Consider the following 23,539-nt stretch of genomic DNA (forward strand, 5'->3'; position numbering starts at 1 on the left):
GGACCTGACTCGAAAAAAGCCAGGAATTGTACGTAATTTGACTTTTTACTATCATATCTCTTCTTCTTTTCTTCTTCCACTCGTCAGATGCCTGTAAACTAGGAGGCTGTAAGTCTAGCGTAGCCTTTTGTACAGATAGGTTTTCGTGGGGCACAAACTTGTTATTTATGATAAGACCGTTATTTCTCAGTTTAACGGAATTCACTTCCCCTAATAATTTTAGTTGCAACTGACGTAAACTTTTCCTTCTATTTATGGTTTTTATTTTGTCAAATTCATTTGATATTGAGAAGTCAATGTTTTCCAGTAATTTCTACAGCCTTAAAGATATTCATTTTCTTTTTAAAAGATATGAAAGAAACAAGTATCAGGCCATCTTTTCTAATTTTCATACTCAATCTTTTTATACAGTTTACGACTCGTATATCGTCAGATTTAACTTCTGTCGGTAACTTGTTTTTGCTTGATTCAATACATTTTTCTTCCAGAATATCGTTGTTTTCGTTTGGTAAAGCTGGCATTCCGTGTATACTAATATATTGTAACGAAGTTGACCTGGGCATAGAAGAAAGGCCTAGATTGTTCTAGGGGTTGAGCGAACAAAGTCAGTAACAGGCCGCCACTGCATAAACAAAAGGGCGGTATCTACCTGTGGCAGAGAAGAAAGGCCTAGATTGTTCTAGGGGTTAAGCGACCAAAGTCGGTATCAGGCCACCACTGTGTAGACAAAAGGCCGGTCTCTATCTGAACTAGAAAGGAAAGGGCTAGATTGTTCAAGGAGTTAGTGACCTGTGTAAAAGCCAGCTAAGAGAAAGGCCTCAGTTGGGGTGGTGGCATATGTGTTTTCCCAGCCAGTGATTGATAGGTAGGAGCGAGGCAGTGAGTAGGAGGAGGGCGGCCCCAGCTGAGGTGGTGGCAGTATGTTTTCTCCAGCCAATGAACGTCAGGAGGGCGTGGAAACTTATGCTCAGAGAGTTGGAGGAGGGCAGTCCCAGTTGGAGGGAGGCACGCAGTTAAAAGGTGGCAGACCCAGCTGGAGAAGTCAGTTTTAATCAGTTTCAATCAAGTTTTAATCGAGTTTTAAGGAGTTCTAAGAGTTTTACAGTCTTGTAGTTGTACAGTCAGTGAGTTTTGGAGTTAGTCTTGGGGAATCAGTGTTGCGGAGTGCTTCAGTGGTAGCTAGTTGGGCAAGTAGTCAGTTAGTGAGTAGAGCTTTGTTTGTGTAGCAGAGACTAGTGCAATTCGGTGCAGTGCGGACCAGTGGTCAGTCGGGGAACAGTTTTGTGGCGTTACGAAGTGAGTAAGTAACAGTAAACTGTTGTGACTGTTGTAAATGGTGACTGTAATGAATAGCGTTAGTTGCTAGTAAATGTTAATGTGAGTAAAGGTAATGTGTTAATAAATCAGGTTATTACTTACAACTTTAGCGAGTTTTATTATTTAATCAAACCCACATATTTAATAACTAGTGGCAGGCATTAGTTGTAAAAGTAAAGTTTTTAGAAAAACTTTACAATATTATTTTTTTGCTAGACAAATTTTGGAATATTTCTTCACGTCTAAGAAACGTGAAGGTTCTGTTCTTGCATTATTTTTGAACATTACATTCATTTCCCACTTTTCAAATAATTGTAATAAACCATTGAAACCATAGAATGAGAGCACGAATTTATTTAACAAAAATGTAAGCCGTGGTCTCTAAGAACACCTCTTGAACCGTACCACTTGAGTCTAAAAGTCGACCTAAAAGCTAAAATGTTGAGGGTGTCCTGTAATTTTATTTAATTAAAAAAAAAAAATCCATTTCATTTTCCTTTTCTGTTACATTAATAATTACTTCCTCCTAATTTTTCTTTACGGACAATAAATAAATAAAGTTCCTGAATAAAAACGCCAAGAGAAAACTCCCGCCCATTTAATAAATGCGGAGATATACCCGCGCTTCTCTATGTATTCTGTGGCGGTTGCTTACCTTTAGAAATTCATGAAAATATTGCTGTTTAGAAATGCCAGACGTTTAACGGTATGTAATAACAGCTCACATGCCGCTTGTTTATTTCATAATAGAATTTATTTCCTTCCTGCTTCTATTTTTATTAAGTGGCGCAGCCTGGTGCCAGAGTTGTGATTTCATTCACAGTTCAAGTATGTAGAAGTTATTTTAAGCTGACGAAATAAATCGTACGAGATACTAGAAACTGTATGAAATTGAGGGTAATATTTTACTAGGCAGCTTCAGTTAGTGGTACAGTTAGTTGGAAAGATCTTTACTATAGTTTTTTAAAAATATACAGTTTCCCGTTAGTACACTTTCATTGCACGTTGGTAAATTGGAACCGATTATTTTATTTTACGCCAAACTAATTATAACGCCCCCAGTAAAGTTATTTCATTTCGAAAATGTGGTCTGATAATCTCTTTGATTCAATCTGTCGAAGCGCGCATGTTTACAGTATCCCTGTCTGTTTTCGGTATCCATTATCAGAACTAGATTTAGTAGTTTGGCTGTAGAGATTTCGACTTCACTTATGTATTGCATTTGATGCCTGAGTAAGAGAGGTTACATGGTGGGGTATGTTTATGCAAAAATTTATTAACCCTTCAAAGTCGGAGTTTTTTTTTTTGAATATTCCAAAACTTTTTTATCAAATAGGTTGCTAATAATATAGAAAACATAAATTAATTAAGATATTATTCGCCAATCTCTGGTAATGCCCTGTGACCATATGGTCACATCAAGTGAATAGGGTACTAGTATACAACGCCTTCTTTTTTCAACAAAAATGCCTTATTTACTTGATTATAAATAAGGAAAAAACTTTCCTTATTTTAAAAAATGTTTAACATAAAAATTGCACCTGAATGGTGGGTTTCAAAACAAGGTACTCACAAGCCTACATCGTTTTTTCTGCATTGTGCCCACAGATGAACATCCTTCATTTATACATCTCCTACTTTTATTATTTGGCACTAGAATCACAAAGTGTCCCAGATCATCAGATCATATCTCAGATCTTCATCTAATGTGTATATTGAAGGAAGTCCTGTTTTTTTTGAAGCCGTTTTATAATTTGTTAGGTAACTCAACACAATCATCCTCGGAATTCTATTGGTACATTACATTACGTACATCGATAATTTGGTACATTACACGACGTGATTTTTATAAAACACCCAAGCATTGTGAAGCACTGCACCCACCCACCACGTGAATATGGGCCACCACCATTTCTTACCACGCATATTTAGTCGGTAAGCCATTATATCTTCATCCATCAGTTCCGCCCATGTTACAGTTACATTCGGGCGAGAAATGCATATCTTTTTGTTTCACATGGCAATACCTATTGACTATTCCAAGTGGAAATATCCTTGCTAAAGTAATTGCGGAATGGTCATTCCAACGGACCACCTCAATTTCGCGTTTCCAATCTAATATGCTTCCCCCTCCCCATTTCGTCATCACTGTAATTACAGCCGCTTCAGGTGGAACAATAAAAAAATTCCGGCTCACCAACAAATTCATCATCGGATTTGTTGTTATTGTAGTAAGTTTAAGGCCTCCTCGAATATCAGCCCATCTTTGACTTTGAAATGTGCATTATTGGGAAAAAAAGAAAAATGAAATAGTAGTCCAAAGACCTGATGTGACCAAATGGTAACACAGCTTTTGAATGTGATTTTATAAGTATAATTTTAAGTCTTGAACTTTGTTATTGACACATAATTTATAACAACTATTGGTTATTGTGTTTCATATAAAAAACAAAAATTATGACATAGTTAATAAACTAAAAAATTGCTAACAATAAACTAGTGTCCAAGCTGATTGGAACAGGTTTTTTTCAAAAAAGCCTAACTAACTGAAAACACTAGTTATTATGATTTTCCATCCCTTATTACGAATAACATACACTAACGTATACTATAGTAAAGAGAAAATCTAAATTGATTATCTAGAATGAACAGAATTCTATTAAATGTGGCAAAATTCAACTGTGACCATATGGTCACTTTAGGCGTTGATGGGTTAAATTTGTGGAACTTATAGCAAAGCTCCGCTAAGATCGCTTTTGTGATTTACTTGGACACTAGGAGAGCCTAATTAACTTTCTTCGGCAGATTAGCCTATAAATACTAATTAAAACGAGAACCAGAAGGAATGTATAGTTTATAAATGAGTCTTCTAAATTCTATACAATTTCACAGCTTCTACTTTCTTATCACCCTCGAATTTTCTAGTTCTGTGATTTCTAAATTTTCTTTTCTATTTCTGGGGAAAAGGCAGAATTAGTTATCATTTGGTTAAGTGTTACATTGCAAATAGTTTTTGTGTGCTAGACAGTTCCCTCAAAAAAGCTAAAACAAGGAAGTTTTAAACTATCTATGAAAAGAAGTAAATCTTTAAAGAATAAAACGGAAGCTTCAAACCTCTATCTGCCTTACGAAAATACGTAATTAATCCGAAACGTGGGGCTAAACAAAAATCCGGAGCAGCTAATAGCTGTAATTTACTATATCGTATACCGATAACAATTTTAATTACAACAGCATCTAAATTACTCAAGCTTTAAGTTAACGTAGTATGTGTCTATGTGTTTGAATCACCAATAAAACCACTAAGTTAGTCCTTGTACCTTGCTGTGGCTAATCATTGAATGTATTAGCCACAAGAAGACAACTGTATTGGCAGCTCGGCAGTATTGGCTCGACTAGAAATATAGTTACTGGCCGGCCGTACACTTTACAAATGATGGTACTATTAGGATTATAGTCGTACCACTACACCACATAATATCGATCATTAGATAATCTACGACTATGCTGGCTGAAAGTTATATCAGTTGCTCTCAGCATGTAAGCGCAGGATGTGCGGACGCTTGCTCATGGCACTACTACAGTTTATTGTTCTCCTAGATAAATTACTCTACCCACTTGTTCATGTTTACATTATACAGAGACCAAAGTGGGTTTTCGTCCTTTAGCAACACCGATCTGATTGTATTTGATTTCTTATTCTGCAGGTCTCGTACTCGTATGAAGAAAATGATGCCCTTACCTCCTCCTTATTATCTATTACGTCTATTTATTATCTGCTTATGTTTTTATCAGTATTTTATTTATGATTTACCGAACAAACAGCTAGCAATGCTTTGAAAATATAATTCAACTACAAACCAATGACGATTGGTTGAATAGACAGAGAGATAGAATGTCTTAAGGCGGTAACCATGGAAACTAGAAAAAGAACTACAATAATGAATGAAACTAGACGAAGCCAGTGGTTGTTCAAATTCTCTTGTTGTGACTGTAATGTTTTTCGGCATAACTATTATATTTTTAAAAGTTTTAGCCAAACAGGCGATCTAGACCCTGACTAGAAGAAGGATAAAAAATGAAGGTTCAGAGCAGGGTCTTTCAACCATCGGTCTATGGATCGATCGATGACGGTCTGGGACAAATGATCATAAATTTGTCAAGAAGGGGGAAATCAAATTTGTCAAAGTTGACCTTTTCACATCAATACCATCATTTAAAAAATTGTTAAAAAAAAAATAACAACAATTATCGTTCTCTTGACACTGATTAGATTCTGATTATCTAGATTAGTTGTAAGCAAGTGTTCTTCCGATGGTTGGTTTTCTCTTAAAAGTTTTCTTTAGATTAATGTTTGATAAAAATTTGATTAATAAGTTATAATTGACTTTACAATCTCATTTATTTTTTATTTCTTTAAGTAAGATGAAACTGTGATGGAAATGCGGTCACCAGTTTATGATACGAATATTTTCTCAGCAAAGAAAAACATACTGAAATTTTATTACTGATCTGCGGAGATAAAAGATTGAAAAAGATACTGCTTCTTAGAGGCTAGAATCGTTTGACGAATTAACCTATACAGCGGGAGATCGGATCTTAATCTGTAATCTTACACATCCTGTAGAACTAAGTAGCTGCATTAATAAATAATAAGTTGAATTAAGGACGAAGGTTTTTAAATGTTAAGATTCCAACGTTTAATACTAATTGCCTAAATAAATTGCAAGATTATTAAGAAAACTTCATCTTCTTCTGCTCCTACTATAATAGCTGAGATTTTCTATTTAATTATTGAAAAACTGTAGTTAGCTCAATGTTCGAGATTATTTATTTATTTTTTTTTTAAAGAAGTTGGCTATTGTGTAATGATTATGTTGAAAGTGGTTGAAGGGAAAAAACCGTTTTAGATATAATGGAGAAAACGTGTCAGGAAGGCTGAAAATTACCATCTCGCTGGTACGCTAGCCCTAAAAATTTCCGTACCAAGAAGACAACCAAGGAAGTCGGGCAGAAGCGGGTGTCTAAACGAGCTGCCATAAATCTCAGAGTGAGGCAATACCATTTGTAGCTGCGAGGCCGAACGCAGCCTTTTTTCGGAAGGACCTTAAGAAGTCGGGAATAAATCTCCTTTTTTCCCTTTTTTTTTTAATAAACTGAAGGTATTTAATTATATTTAGGTAATTATCCTTAGCAGCTCGCAAAAAGGAAAGAGACATGAAAATTGGTAAACATATTTTTTTGTAATTTTTTAGTTGGATTTAACTTAAAGAATGTAAGTGTTTCAGGGATCGCGCTCCACTTGAGGTAGCAATGTGACAAGCAACCGTCCATTAACAAATTTGGTCTGGGTTGATTTCGCGCAAGTAGATCTACTTACTTGCCTTCTTGTTGTTTTCTGCAGCTTTTCTAACAAAAGGGATTGATTCTGTTTTTAAGTCGATGGGCAAGTTATTTGTGGAGCCAACGTTGGTGTCATCGAATCTTTTATTTGTCTTTGGTGTGTACACTTTAGTGGGCCAAAATTAGAACAATTTTAGTGAAGTTGCCATTTTGGAAGATAATTGAGCTCATTTTGGGCTAGGTTACTGCCTTTCGGTAATTATGTCCAGCTGGCAGTGAACGATTGAAATATCTGTTTTTTTGTCTGTTCCAACTCTTCTCTAAACAATTCGAATTGATGGTTACTTTTCTTTATATCAGTCTGCAGCTCCGTAATATGTGATGATGATGAATATATCTTGGAATGTATTTCAATAATAGTTTGTTATCTTTAACAGAATTGCAAACAAAACTTGCTTATTGAAAAATAAATCCAATTGTGTTACGATCGAGAAAAATTCATTGGCGGATCATGGTCCAATTGTTACAACTCTTCCACTACTCTTTGTTATTATCTTTCTATTGTTGGTCAAGCGAAGAATTAACTTATGTGTATATTTCAGTTAGAGTATTTTATTTCGCATGCTTAAAATACTACTTTAAGGCACAAATTTTTACGGATTCGTTAAGTATACTAGCGACAATATTTATTAATAGGGTCAAATTTGTGACAGATTCATCAATAATAATAAATATTGACAATTTTTATTAACTTCAGCTAAGCGCCAGGCGGTCGGGTCACATTGGAGTGTTCGGAAATGAAAGGCAGTAAGGATGCTACTTTTGCCTAACAGATAATGTCCGCTTCCGTTTACCCCATTGACGTACAAATTTATGCGAAAAATGTTGTAAAAGAAAAATGGCATCGACTGTGCGATAGTATAAACGAAATATTGAAAGATTTAATCCACGTGTGGGAAATGGTGTTGAGATATGACTGAATAAAGCAGACGCCAGAAGAGGGGTGACCGAGGTGTCCTGAAGTAAATTTGCATTAAATAAATAATAATAGTACAACATTGAGACCGTTAGTCCTCATCGCTGGAATGAAGATGATACTTTCTTCTTAGCTAATGAGGACAAGGGACAACATTTCTATGAACTAGCCACATTTACAGCGGTGCGCCTTCAGGAAACCTTCTTTACTTGAGCAGGAGCCGCGGAAGTTATGCCATTGCAGTGGATACCATATTTTCTCGCCAAATGAAATTCATTTTTATTCACATTCACACAATGCAAAAATCTTCGATTTCGTGGAGTGTATTAGCAAAAAACATAGATCAAACATGTTGAGGTAACAACTCCCAAAATGAATAAGACTTCCAAAAAAAGTCAAAAGCTTTCTTTCGGTTTTTAAATAGTAAACTAATGCCTATTTTTTGGGGCGGGGCTTAACATGCAACTACCAAATAGGTGTCATGGAAGGAGGAGACTAGCAAACATACTTTACTGTAAATTTCTTTTATTAACCATTAAATAAAATCCAAGGCCTAGACCGGGAATCGAACCCAGTACCACAATACATATTAGCTTTATTGGACTCGCCTCTAACCACTCGTCTACCGTGGCGCCCTGCCTTTTTAATACATTATTATTATTTATTTGAATTTGGCCATCTTTGTAATACAATTTTTTGGTATTTAAATTTTGCATTTTTTTTTTTTTTTATAATAAAGGGTTGACATTTTAGAGTAAAGTAAATGAGCGATGCAGTACGTTGCATATGCTATTTAACAGAGAATTTTCGATTAAGTAGCCTAGGTCTTTGGAGAATTTGAGCATTTAACTGAAGTACAAAGTTCAAGTCCGCAAGTATTTGTAGTAAAACAGTCGTTTTTGTTTCAATTCCAGTGGTCAATTTGGATCTTACTACTATTCGAAAAATTCCCATATCGAAAGTAGCTAATTGAAATTAATTAACCGTTAAAAAAAGATTTTTCTCCAATAGGATTTTGGAAGATTTCCCACAACCGTCACTTCTTGTTATTTAGAATTGAGATTCAATTTACTTGAACAGAATCACTTTATACTTAAAATAATGAGGTAGAAGTGCTGTTTTCATGGTTAGGGTTTCATTATAAGAATGAATGTTTATGGCGATGACCTAATTAAAACCTATATTTATGTTTAATTAATTTTGATAGTTTTTAGTTGAATTTCTTTCTTTTGTTGGAAACCCTTTCTTTTATTTAAAGTCATTGTTTTGCCCGAGAAGTTCTCATTTTAGATGGTGCTTAGTAATGATCGTAATTGAGGTGGCTTGGAAATTAAAAGAACGAACAGCATCATTTCATTAACCATTTCTTTTTCTTATGGTTGATAACGGTGCACCCTCTTTATCAAAGAAGTATTTCTATGTGGTTGGGCCTCATTGCTAGATAATATTGCTGGATTTTTTGTACCCCTAACCGCTTTCGAACTTTTACCCATCATCAAAAGTTGGTTGTTCAATTAGTTGTGGAGAATTTGGTTTCACCAAAAAGTGTTCCCGTTTCACACAACACTTACTGTTCCCGAAACCGATCAGGTATACAAAAAGATAATCTGTGCCTCAACGTCAAAAAATCAGCGATTTATTTAACAAATTTTCTGAATTATATTTATTTATGTTAGTTGGATATGCTAATGTATTTCCTTAGACAACCTTAATAATTGATCAGCCATGCTCATTTTAGCAGAAAGTTAACCAAAACAGTGACCTTTGTATTTGCTCCTTTGACATTTTGTATTAATTATTTATTTACAGCATTGGAGAATGTAGCATTCCATTGACAGTGAGTTCTCCTTGATTACAAATAAAGAACTGAACAAAAGTTGCCAAGCAGACGGCTTTACTATTGCTTTATTTATTTTTGCTACGTATGTGATTTCTAAATAATAATAATAATAAAAGTTGCGCGATAAAAAAAAATCAGAAAAAGAAATAATCTATTAGAGTTTTGAAAGGAGCAGCAGCTTCATTCCTCAGCGAGCCGTTCCATCTCAACTACTGGTACTAATTAATGCAGTACTGTTAATAATGAAATACTCGCGCTAAAATCAATTGACACCATTAAGTGGCATTCGGTGGACTGTTTAATACTAAAGAGGAACGCAAATTTATATTGCAAAAGATAAAAACTACTTAATCGCCTTTAAATCTTTTGTAATATCAATATGACACTTCCAATATCTTCTTCCTCTTTGAAATGACATTTCAAAGCATTTAAAATGTAATAAACATGATCGCAAAACTCACTTCGAAATTTAAAGTAATGATTAAAATGAGTTACGATCTGAACAATTTAAACATTTCTAGCCATCAAAATCATAAATGAAAAAACTTGATTATATCTTGAGCCTTGAACAAACTTTCTTCAATAGAGAAAGGTATAATTTGGTTGGACCACATCCGTCCGAACCTGGGATACACCGCCTTCACTTTTCTTGTTCGCCATTTAAATGGGGCACATTATCTTCTTTAAGACTAGTGTGTTACTGGCAAGCTTGTCTTTCTTCTTGGTCGATTTCGTGCACTGTGGTATGTTTATAAAAAATTCTGACTATTTCCAAAACTGTGCGTGCTGGCAGTTGCTGGTAGTTGCCCTCATTCAATTTATTCGGATACTGGTAAGATAGAAAATGCCAGGATTGTTTAAAGAACGGTGACCCAGGAAATGTTTCACTATCAACAAAGAGAGAAATGACAGGAGCTACTTCTTGCTTAGAATCAAGGCATCAAGGCTCCAGTTTGCACTGTATATATTTCCTCTAAAGTAAACAATCATTTTTTCGCTATCCTTTTCAAGTGATGATCTAGTGGTCGCCCTAACTTTCGCGTCCAAAATAAGGAAAACCAACCGGTAGAAAGCGCCCAGATTGTACCTTCTTCTTTCATAAAATGTTTCGCGTACTTTGGCTACTTTCTGAAACAATACATTTTTTTTTATTCTCGGGAAGCTCTAACAATGTTTGTAGCCTAGTCTAAGAATATTTCCGAAAATTTTACCTTTTAGGGCGGACAACGTCTCGACACTGTCAAAAATACATTTGTAGGTAGATCAGTGAAAAGTTCTATGTGTACTAAGCAAGCGCGAAAGGAACAAGAACATGAACTTGACATTAATTACCTTGAAGATCCCTAATTAGTTGTTAACGGGTCTGCAAAAATATATCCCTGTTCTGTTAAAGGGTATACAAGTAGTAACTCTTTCGGCAACTGGCCATTATCAGGGGTAATGACTAGGGCTTAAACAACCCACACAGTCCCTTATGACCTTTTTACACATAATTTGGCCATTGGTTAGCCAATATTCTTGTCTAATACAGCTAAAAGACTTTTTATGATGGTCAGCTAGGTACCATGAAGATATTTTATATGTTATTGCCTAAAAATTACATTCTTTGGTACACAAAAATAAACTGTTTCTGTGAAACGTGTTAAGCCAAATCAAGCCTTTTTCATCCAAAAAAATGCTAGAGATTTCAATGTACATTTTTGTTGAGTTGGCTTTAAGTTGGGTAAATTTAGATTTTATCTCAAACTGCTCTCTTGCACTTTCTACATAAACCATCTTGGCTTCCTTAAAAATTCTTCCAAATCCAAATTAAACCTTAGCAATGGTCTGGAACAAGTAAAAAAAGGTACGGAACTTGAACCGTAATAACCATCCACCATTAATAATGCTTAACAGCCCAATCATTTTCTGCAACTTATAATTATGAACAAAAAGGACAAATTTCAATTTCCGAAAGAGTAAAATATTCCAAAACGATCACTTACCAGTGCGGGACATTGCCTAGGCAATGTTTCTATTCTTTCTCTAGAGAAAGCTATTTAATGCCTTGTGTGCGCCTAATATGAGACATCGACAAGTAGTAGTAAACGTCATGACGTGGTGAAAAGCGAATGAAGCCGGAAGGTATCAATTTGGCTGATATTCTGAGATGAAATTGTTACACCACTGAAATAGCTCAGGGTTCTGAATCAATTTGTGTTTCACCCTGTAAAACGCTTCAAAGCTGAATCAAACGTTCCCTTCAGCACTTAAGAGCTTCTCTTAACACTGCATTGCCAATGCTCGAACTTAGTAAGTTATTGCCAATGTGGAGTTATATTGACTCCATCATTTATTTTTATATTTTTTTGTGCCTTGATACTTTCAATGAAAATTATGTAAATTTATCAAATAAGCATTTAGACAATAATCTGGAGTCAAAATAATAACAGAAAATCTACTTATATTACCAATCAGTAGATAATTTAATTTCAGTTTTCCAGGTGCTATGCCTTTAAAGGAAGAAAATTGATTTCAATTTTAATAATAAAATTTGCATTAAAGGATGAGAAAGAAGAGGAATTAAGAACGTAAAAACAAATTTTGTCCACAAATCGGCTTTAACATTTCACGCAGAAGGAATTAACTTCAACTTAGGATCGCAGTAATTTCAGTATTTTCTAGAATCCTGATTGACTGCCTTCTGATCAGGGACATTTTCATTTTTTTAATTACATTCACTATTTTTTCAATTACTGTGCGCTGTTGACACGGATCGGAAATTACCCAATTCTCTGCAAGTTTTTGCTGCAATTCGGACAGAAAATCAATTCTAGAAAGAGGCTTTTTTTTTTTTAGCCTTGATACTTTCTATGAAAATTATGTAAATTTATCAAATAAGCATTTAGGCAATAATCTGGAGTCAAAATAATAACAGAAAATCTACTTATATTACCAATCAGTAGTCGAAATGACTCCGATATATTTACGTGTAATGCCAATCCGGAGTCAAAGTGATTCTTATGATTCAAGTAAACAAATCTGCGAAAAGAAACTAAGAATGGTCTTCAGCTCGTGACTATCAAATGGTGAGAGAGTGGGGATAGCATATCTAAGAGCATTTCGGGATAGCTATGTGATGTGGGGAAACAGAGACCATTCCTATTTTTTTTGGAGTCAAATTGACTTCGGATTGGCAATGCAGCGTTAAATTTTCATCTACTATAAAACTCCGCTTTACGATGAGTCCTAATGACTTCTGTTCTTTTTTTCAGTGTACTTGACTCTGACAATGATAACTTAGAATCTGATAGCTATTCTTGATTATGCCTGAACAGATATACATTTTTACTGGGTTGCCCTTTCGGCAGAAGAAGGCATTCAAAAACAACAACTTATCCTGTTTTAAACATCAACCAAAGTTTAAAATATTTAAATAAATCTGCATAGTTGAACTTTATTATTTTTATTTATTTATTAACTTTATTAATCACTGAATAACTCAGAAAAGATTTGAACACCTTATAAATTATCTTCACTGCTTGCAATGTTAAATTCAAGGTAGCTAAATTTTCTGAAAAGTTACGGAGAAATATCTAATTTATGTTTGTTGAAGCCATGACTCTGAAAGAAGGAAAAATTAATTCGGAAAGTGAGTCAATTTTTCTTAAGAGGAATTTTTGAATAAAACTTGGTTGTTCAATGATAATTTAATTTCAGTTTTCCATGTGCTATGCCTTTAAAGGAAACTTGTTGAAAAGATTGAAATATTTTACAAATTTAGATCGTTTCATGCTAGTTCAGTACCAACACGAAACTCTCTTAAACAAATTACATTAAATAAGACATTGTTTCAGTATAATTTAAATCATTAAATGAAATTAAAAACCTATTCGAAATAAATATAACTTTAAATTTTCTGAAAGAATATAAGTTCTCTCGGAATTATAAATGCACGACATCGATATTTCGATTTTCCATCGTCGCTAAGTATTACTTAGAGTTTAACAAAAATTAGCCATGTTTGGTCAATTGATGTGGCTCTGTTTTGAAGGGTTGGAGTTAGCCGAAAGAGTCATTCGACCTATTCACACCTCACCATCATTACTGTCATCACATGTAAAAATTCATAGAAACAAATGCTGTCGCATTACATGGAACGTGTTCTCAGCTGTACAACGGAAAATTCTTCGCGGGAGCAACTTTTACATTAAGATAAAGGATAGATCTTTTCATGGAATCATCTCATGGCTAAGATTCAACCGCAAGTGTACTCCTCATCACCTGAATAGAATCGGTATAGAACTACGCCCCACTGCAATGTGGAATCGGCATTGCAACTTTTTCAATTTTAGTTTGCCTAACGCTAAAAATAAAAATATAATTTCATATTACCACTCGTCCTAACATCTAAAAATCCCTTTTATTCTCATGCTAGTCAAATACCTTTACACCAAATTTCACTTCAAACTATCCCAGCACTTACCTAGTAAATGGTAGTTGGACGTTAAGCCCCGCCTGAAAAAAATAGGCGATTACTACTACTATCCCAGTACTTCAACAATCTGCCCCAAACTACTGTTCACTCGAATCTGCTCCCCGAAGACTGAAGCATCAATGGCCTTGAAATCACATGATAAAAGTGGGCAACCTTCGAATCCACTTTATCGGTATTCTGAGTTAGCCGACTCATGGCCCTTATTCGATTCTTTCAATTTATTTTCTTTATACCAGATCTTGTTTATTTGTTGCCAACAGGCAGTCTTATACCAAGAAAGAGAGGGGGAAAGAGAAATAAAACATAACCACTCCAATAACTTAAAGCACGAAAACGATATAAATGGCAATTTCGCTAGGTACAAAGGGCACGAAAAAGTTTAAAATTAAAATTTAACTCGCGATGAATGGTGCAATGAATAATTTAAAGATTGTTTTTATTCCTAAATTCAAAACGCTATTTAAAATTACATTACTACTTTTATTTTAAATTTAATTATACACGATGAACCTTTTTGTAAAAAACATTCATAATTTTAATAATGCAGCGTTTGAAAAGAAGTTATTCTTATGAAACTTGAATTAAAACAAACTTTAACATACCAAAATCAAGTTTTCGCTTCGAAGACTTTAGCACCGACGAAGGTAATCATTTTACTGATATTGTTTAGATCTTAATGAGTATTAATAATGCAATTGTGGAAAGCAAAGTTTGTTTTCTTCTCGTTAAGAAAAGTGCTATACGAAGTACGCTAAGTAACCATATTCAGAATTAATCAGATTATTAAAGAAACTGTATTAGAAGTTTATTTAATAAAAATGGCCGTGCATTATAGTTACTTCGAATTAAAAGTATGAAATTTACGACAAAATAAGATTGGAAAATTTAAGTACATTTTGGAAATTAACCCTAGAGACATATTTGTTTTAGAGATGAATTCAGTTTGACTGAAATACAAGTTGTGACCGCTGATGAATAGTTTACCCTAGTAAATACCTCTTCTAGTTATTTATGCATTTAATCCGAACAAGTTACTAATAATGCAGTTTTCATAAAGCTTCTCACTCAATACAGAACCAAATCTGTTGTTTCACAATTCAGCGTTCATCATTCATCAAAACAAACATCTAAGACATTGATCGAGATTTACTAATTGTCCTAGTTGTGTGAAATCAGGTTGATTAAACGTGCTACTTTATGTTGAAAACCTAACTACAAAGGAGAAATTAAATGCTACCACTTCCGCCAATACATTGCTTCCAAACCTGCAATGTATGATGTTTTCTTTTTGATAATTTTTTTTATGGCAGGTTTTTGCCAGGAAGCAGAAAATAAAAATGCCCTTTGAAGTTAGCAATGAGAGCTAGCTTTTTTGTGAAACATGATGGAACCGTTAACCCATATAGGTCAGGAATTTACGTTGATTATTAGTTATAGAGTGACATCAAAGGAATACAAATGGGAAATCTCCATTCATAGTTTAATATTTATAAAACAAAATTGAAGGGCAGAAATTTAAAAAAACAAAATCTAGCTTGTTTGATTTTATGAAACAGGGGACAATGGTTAGAGACCAGCAAAAATAAGTATGTCAAGTCATCATTTCGAAGATGCTACTGACAGATGGAATGAAAACCAAAAGAAGACGGAATTTTATTTTCATATCAACTGCAATTTATTTATAGCAACATTTTTTGGAAGTTTGGAGGAAAACAAAAAAAATAATGAAAACAATTTGCTTCAAATTTCTATGGTTCAGTATTTTAAAGCTAAAATGGAAACGGGCCGATCTTGTGGCAAGTTTGAGGGGACTAAGATTGACTCCCGCTGCATTGCATAAGAAGCGGAGGAACACAGTCTTTAACATGGGCTGATGAGCTTCCAAGTTACACTTGGAGGAGTAAAGAAAACTGAACCGCACTTGACAATGGGCACAGTTTCCACAATTATTTCTTTCATCGTTGTTCTGGTAATACTAATAAGTTAAGAATTACAGTCAACTGGTTCTAGCAACCCTTACTGTAGAAAGGTTGTTGAAATGGTGAAGTATTACTATTCTTATAGAGACCAGGTTTGCAAGCTTCGAAATAGCTTAATACCAAATGGATTGGTATTGTTGGTATTGGAATGCCTAAACTACCCCAGCTGGAGATTTACCTACTTAAAGCAGCACATTACTTCAGGTAAGAGAGCATGCAATCTTGCAAATGTTCTGATCTTTGGCAGTGTTGATAAAATACGTAAACTATGTTCATTTCTATGTAATGAAAATATATAATTTATTCAAATAAATATACATTTATTTGCATTTACATCCTAGGTATTTCTTTCTATTTTTATACGAGGTGTGGCTATTAAATAACGAGACTATTGCTGTAAAACATTTAATTTTAAATTTATACATATTTAGTTATTATCACCTTCAATATACACCACTCCCCTATCCCTACAACGCTCCATGCGAATATACCATTGTTTGAAACAGTGCTGGTAGTCTTTTTCTGTGAGCTCCTGCATGACGCGTGCCGCTTTTGCTTTCACATCTTCAGCGGACCGAAATCGTGTTCCTTTTAATGCAGATTTGACTTTGGGGAACAGATAAAAGTCACATGGGGCCAGGTCAGGCGAATAAGGCGGATGACCTAAAACTGGGATGTTGTACTTGGCTAGAAACGTCTTGACAGACAATGCATTGTGAGCCGGCGCGTTGTCTTGATGGAGAACCCATGACTTGTTCTTCCACAAATCGGTTGGTTTTTTCCTTACTCTTTCACGGAGTTGAGCAAGCACCTCACGGTAGTAATGTTGATTAATTATAATCGATATTTTCATCCGTTTTGGACGTGGAAGGGCGACCCGAGCCGTCATCATCTCCGACGTTTTCTCGGCCATCTTGGAAATGCTTGAACCACTCAATAACTTGCGCACATGATAAATATTCATCGCCATAAACTTCTTTTATTAAAAGAGAAGTTTCAGTAGCGTCGGTTTTACTCAGTTTCATGTGAAATTTCACGACAATTCGTTGCTCTACTACATATGTAGTATCATGTTTTCAGGAAAACGAAACTAACACCTCTTACACAAACGACGGTTCCGGTCAGACAGATTTCTCTACAAACACGTGAGACATTCATCAAAAGAGAAGGCTTTATGCTGCACAACTGTCGGTCGTTAAGATTTGGCGCATGCATAGTTCTTCTGTATTATTATCACCCACTTCTATATCAGTTTGGTAAAAAAGTAAATAAATTAGATTAATTTAAGTTCAATTCAAACTTTATTTGTATAGAGATACAATGTATCTGTTACAAAGGAGATCAAGTTCATGTTCACTTTATAAACTTTGTAAAGTGTATGTTCTTAAAACTTTTTTAAACAATTAAAAATTGCGTACATATTTTTCTCTTCAAAATTATTAATTAACTAGCTGACCCGGCCACGCGTTGCTGTGGCTAAAGTTTTTGTTATATTACATTATAGTAAACAATCTAGGAGGAACAATAAGAGAACATCAGTCACGGAGTCCACTATGCTTTTTCACACAGATGGTATTTGTAAAAAAATATGGTGATCTCCTTATTTGACTTTCTACTACTATAACCCTTTAGTACAATGAAATTATTTACGAACAAAGACGAAAATGTTGATGTTGGTATACAAATTCACTGGATTGAGATTTGAAGGGGAAGTACGTTGAACAGAATTAATTAAAATGTTCTTACACTTGATATTAAGCAGAAATCAATAGGTACAAAATAAAAATTTATCAGATTTATTATTTCCATTTAATTTTATAACAAATATAAGTATATTACAGTATAATACAGTAAATAACATGTGACGCTTAAACTCATGAATGAGGTAGGCAAGGCAGACAGTCTTAAACTTTTAAACATTAATATCTATTTTTTTGAATTATAAATACTTTCAATTTCAATTTAATTTAACACCAATCGGTGCACAATGTTTTTGGTTAACCTGTCTTTAGCTAACACAAATAGATTCGACGGTTTCCCAACACGTGAACACGCAACCTATAGTTGCCCATGAGAAAAACATGGATTTTCCAAATCTAAACCACAAATGGACATTGTTTGACCTTGAGATTTATTTATAGACATGGCGAAAGCTAAACGAATTGGAAACTGTAGCCTTTTGAAGGGTATGGTAGAATCTGATGGTATCATCGGAATACGTGGCAGCAGGACCACTTTTCCTTTAAACTTCCCAGCCAAAATGGTTGCTTCAAGAATGTTTCCGGTGATCTTTTTGATGACCAAACGCGTACCGTTACATAATTGAGGTGGATTCAAATTACGGAGGAGAATAATAGGGGAACCAATCTTTAATCGAAGATTATGTGGTGGCATTCCAGGGATATCTAATGAATTTAAAAATTCAATCGGAAAATTTACACTTTCATTTTCATCAACAACAGTATCGATTGATTTAAAAGACATCAGATCGCCTGGTAACAACTGTTGTATCTGGAAGTTAATTTCGTCAACATCAACGTTTTTGGCTGCCAAAATCGCCCGTTGACTAAGCCATTCATGATTCAAATAATTATTCTGTATATCCGGGAAAATACTCTGAATCAATTCATTTTTATCTTGAACAACAGTGCAAAAATTGTCTGGTAGTTTAATGCATTGCGTATTTGGTTGCAGTTCTATTTTACCGTTCCCAATATCTAGCAGTTGTTCGGAAAATATTTGTGCTGATGGATCATTTTGCAATTGTACTCGCATATTTATGGTCAATCGAAGTGTTCGCCATAAGAATGATTGTTTCAAACATGCATTAATCTCATCCGCGAAAGTAGAGCGAGGTATAACCGGTAAGGTCTGCCGGAAGTCACCAGACAAAAGTAAGATAGCACCACCGAAAAGTTTATTATTGCTGTTTAAATCTTGCATAGTTGTGTTTAATGCTTCAAGTGAATATTTGTGTGCCATTGTGCACTCATCCCAAATTATTATAGAACTCTTCCGCAACACTGCAGCTATTCCACTATTCTTTTTGATGTTACACATTGCATCTGGTTTATTATGAACGTCCAATGGCAGCTTGAATGTTGAATGTGCTGTTCGCCCACCATCCAGTAAAGTAGCCGCAATGCCTGACGATGCTACTGCTAATGCGATTTTTTGTTGCGACCGTATTTTGGCAAGAATCAACGATATTAAAAATGTCTTACCGGTTCCACCGGGTGCATCCAAGAAAAAAAAACCGCCTTGTTCAGCAGCAACAGCCAGCATAATCCGATCATAAATAATTTTTTGTTCTGCTGTCAGTAATGGTTCACTGTTCATGATAATTGTTGCTAAACTTCCATGGTCATATTGGTTTTCTCGTTGTAAATCGGTATTGACTAAGTCGGTGACTGGACGATTAGGTGATGGCATACCATAATGATTAAGTGGTAAATTTGAAATAAGAACACATAATCCTCGATCAAGACCAATGCTTCATTGTACATCTCTGGTGTATAATCTATGTTTTGGCATTGATTTGTTTGTCTAATTCGGTGCAAGATGTCTTCTGTCATATAATTTTTATATTTTTCCCACAAAGTTTGTGCTTGCGAGGGATAACATGTCGTCAAAATAATTGCAAACAACTGACGAATGTTATTCGGTGTTGATGTCAACGCAGCATCAGCAAGCGTTAAGTCCCAATGGTTATCGTCTTCTAGCAATTGCAGTTCACGACATGCATCCTGGTATGTATTGAATACTCGACCATTAACTGTTCGTAAAAATTCAAAAGACGTTGGTCCGGGAACATTCACCAATATCAAACGTAAATAGAAGCACTCACGTTGCTTTGGATGTACCGTGTAAAGTCTCCCCAATGTCTTAGCTTTGAATATGCCTGTAATGGAAGGATGTGGTTTTCCTTGTTTCCGTGGCTCCCATTTTTTACTGGATTTGTTCCATGTGAAATAACGTGGAACATCACCAAACACCAATGTCTTCGCGAATTGGCCAAAAACATCAGGTTTTTGACACAATGTAAAAAATTCAGTTAGAGTCGTTTTCGGAGCTTCGAACGCTCTTTGGAGAACATTTTCTTCAGTGAAGTATACACGTTGACCGTTTTCAAGATGTATTGCCAGATGTTGGACAGCAGGATCTCTTTCGTGGATGGGAAAGCTGAGAATATGCCAAATAGCTTCATTGCTGCTAATGTATCTGCCCATTTGGTATCGTGCTATTTCGTCATTTTTATTTATGTTTTGTACTTCAAATATGGCCAAATCACTGCCTTTGTTTACATATTTACAAATATACTTAATTGATTTAACAGAACTGCAAAGCTCAACATTGATATGAGCTTTGTAAGTTTTTGAAAGTAGTGGTGAGTATGGTACCACCCACTGATTATCAAACTCAACTTGATTTGGAAAGTTCGGCAGTCGCATTGTAAATGTGTGGCCACCATTCTCAGTACTTCTGCGGCGATACATTGGATAACCATCAATATCCGTGATCGTGTCATTCGTATGCGGCTTTGGGAAGTTTTTTTTACATTTTCCATTTTCCATGCACGGTGACGTCATGTTGAAAGCACCGCATGGCCCATGGATCATGTGTTTGGTGACAATATCAAATAATTCTTGATCAATTAATGGGTCTGAAATTTCGGCTGAAATTATTTGATCGATTTCTTCAGGACGGATTCTATCTTTAAGCCAAACCAAAATGTGGGCATGAGGCAAACCTCGCTTTTGCCACTCTATCGTATACAGCCAACAACGTGTGATACCAAAAATTGAATATTAATGTAGCTTATATGACACGTTCGTAGATTTACCATAGCAGCGCCATCTATTGATTACTTACTCAACCCAGTCGAAAGGTATCGACATCTGTTAGAATCATTTGGAGTTAACAGATAATTGTGACTGTCAAATAATAACAGACAAATAATTAGCAATAAATTAAAATTGCGACTATAATTTGAGATTTAAACTATCCTATCTCTCAAGTTGGATCGAACTGCACATGGTGTGCGAATTTTATTATAATCGGTTAAGTGGTTTAGGAGTCCATTGAGGACAAACATTGTGACACGAGATTTATATATATTAAGATTTACAAGGTTCTTATTTAGAATTATTATATTTGTAGATTAATTTAAGTTTTAAATTATAAATAAATAGATTACGACATCTTAAAGATTGGAAATTAATAAAGGCTTAAACATTTTTGTTACATCAAAGTTGAATTTTGAATGTGTATTTTTCTGTATAAGGTAACAATTAATATTTTCATAATTCTTTCATGTTAAACTTTTGCGTGAAAACAAAATTAGGTTAAAACAGAAAGTTCCCTTGGCTTGCGTAGCACCAGCAGTATACGAGTACTTACGTATTTACTTTTGGAGTGGTGCTATCTTTTTTACATGATTCCATTCAATATTTTAAATGTAACTTTATGCTCTTACATTATTTTTAAGGGAAAATGACACGATTACAAAAAAAGGAAATCATTAGGTCAGTTAATAGAAAGACTTTTGAATGTTTCTCAGTTGATAGCTAGTTAACAGAGGTAGTCCATTCGACAATGTTTTAGTGAAGCAAAGAAAGACATGATTCCAATTTAATTCCTGTTATATCTGCAGTAATTGCTCTAAACTACCCTATGTAGTATGATTAGGACATTATAGCGTTCGTGGGATAGCTCATAATAAAAAGGGATCTTCCAATTCAATCTTAATAAAAGGCTAATAAATGGTCTCTTAAAAAATACAATTTTCTAATAACAAAAACTAATATTAAAAGTAATCTTAATAAAATAAAAAAGTAACTAACCTATTTAATTGCCAGATTGTTAGTAAACTAAGAAATCTTGGTGCAAAACTAACCTGGGAATTTATAATTACCTTAGAATTAACTTGTTTTATAGAAATCACTTAACTAGTTGATTCTCATAAGCGCCATCTTGAGCAGCGCTGGCTAGAAAGTGGTTTTCCACGCTATTGGATTATTTTCTGAATGAATACTATATGTATAACTAAAAAAGATGATAATACTACCTTCCACTTGGGAGCTAGTGTCGAAAGTGGGGACTCACGAACTAGGCATTGATACGGCGACGGCGATAAGCTGTTTGGGTCACAAAGAATTTAATTCCTGAAATACCTAAAACTTTGAGCATGAATCAAACATAACTAAATATTGGGAATCACAAGCTATTATAACTTTTACTTTGACGGTATTCCTTTTTCTTTGGTGTTCTTGATTGTTTCGTCTTCACTCGCTCATTTCAGATCTTAGATTTGAATGTTTTTCAGCCGTTTATTTAAAATGGTACAGCAATTCTCTCCAGGACTTCGCCTAGAGAAATTGCGCCTTTGGTTCTTGGAGAAGGGATCGCCTTGATGTCGTAGTACCTATCCTATGGCAACTTCTCAAACATGCTGGCTTGAGACATACTAATTTTGTGCTTTTTAAGTTGCTGCTACTAGAATGGGCCCTAAGAGGACTTCTGTGAGCAATAAATGTACAAATTTAATGAAAAAATATCTAAATTTAAAACAGGTCGAATAAAAAATCAAAATGTCATGTTAATCCTCAACTAATTACTTTAACTAGTGATTAATATATTGATTGAAAAGTCTACATAAAATATCTTGAACTAAACATCACCTAATAGAATATTCACGAAATAAAAGATCCACAAAATTCAATTTGATTCAACTTTTTGATTCCTAGTCTTGTCATTTCAATTTGCAACAGTTTATTGATTTCGATCAGATGTGTATTACAGCGATAGATATCATCCTCCAGTAATTTCTCTGATTTGAATTTTAGGCAACCATATCAGCTGTAATAACAACTAAACATTTAATTACATTCAAATTCTTTGGTTAAAATTTGGTAAATCAACAAGTAAATTATCTAATTAAGTAATTATAGTTACCCCTTATTTAATTTCACTTCCATCTTTATTTAGTGCCACTTAGATACAGACTTCATTTAAGGGGAGGCTTAATTGAACTACGTAAAACATTCATCTAATTCCAACTTAATAACTAGCTCTGATCTCTACACTTCTGAATTATACAGTAGAACTATTTGGCTTATATTATAATTTTTATAATTTGAAGTTAACTATTGAATGGGTTATGAATAGAATAATGATTCAGGCTAGGATACGGCAGAACTACAGTTATTTAGATTTAATGAAAAAAACATCTATGGAACAATTAAAATTAAAACAATGTTGTGCAGACATTTTGTTATAATTAGATAAAATTAATGGTATTTTATGACAATTGCAGGCGGACAGTTGGGCAATGGACAAGTATCCAGTGATAGAACACGTTGGAATGCATACACTCTATTCCAGAGCTCTAGGACTTAGATTTAAGGCAGAGAGAAGGCATTTCCAGGGTGCCAGTTCGTCCATTATTCTAAAATGTACGTCTGTAGTGGCCGATTTACCGGCTGAAACGACTAAGGTAGAAATAAGACTTGCCTCGGCTACTGCTAATCAAAAGTTAGCTCAAGAGAGGTTACTAAATCAAGGTTAGTTACTTTTTTGTTTTTTATTGTATTTGTATACGGAGGTAA

General features: G+C 34.5%; 1 protein-coding gene across 1 annotated transcript in view; it reads left to right on the top strand.

The window, feature by feature from the left end:
* The window catches only part of LOC141458222 (uncharacterized), a 372,751-nt gene that overhangs the window by 292,020 nt on the left and 57,192 nt on the right, over positions 1 to 23,539 (top strand). The window contains exon 5 of the mRNA XM_074135959.1: positions 23,248 to 23,494. Within this exon, the coding sequence (XP_073992060.1) occupies positions 23,248 to 23,494 (247 nt within the window). The remainder of the gene's footprint in view (positions 1 to 23,247; positions 23,495 to 23,539) is intronic.

The sequence above is a fragment of the Rhodnius prolixus genome, unplaced genomic scaffold (assembly GCF_049639745.1).
Source record: "Rhodnius prolixus isolate KJV_2025 unplaced genomic scaffold, Rpr scaffold_1, whole genome shotgun sequence".
Taxonomy (NCBI): Eukaryota; Metazoa; Arthropoda; class Insecta; order Hemiptera; family Reduviidae; genus Rhodnius; species Rhodnius prolixus.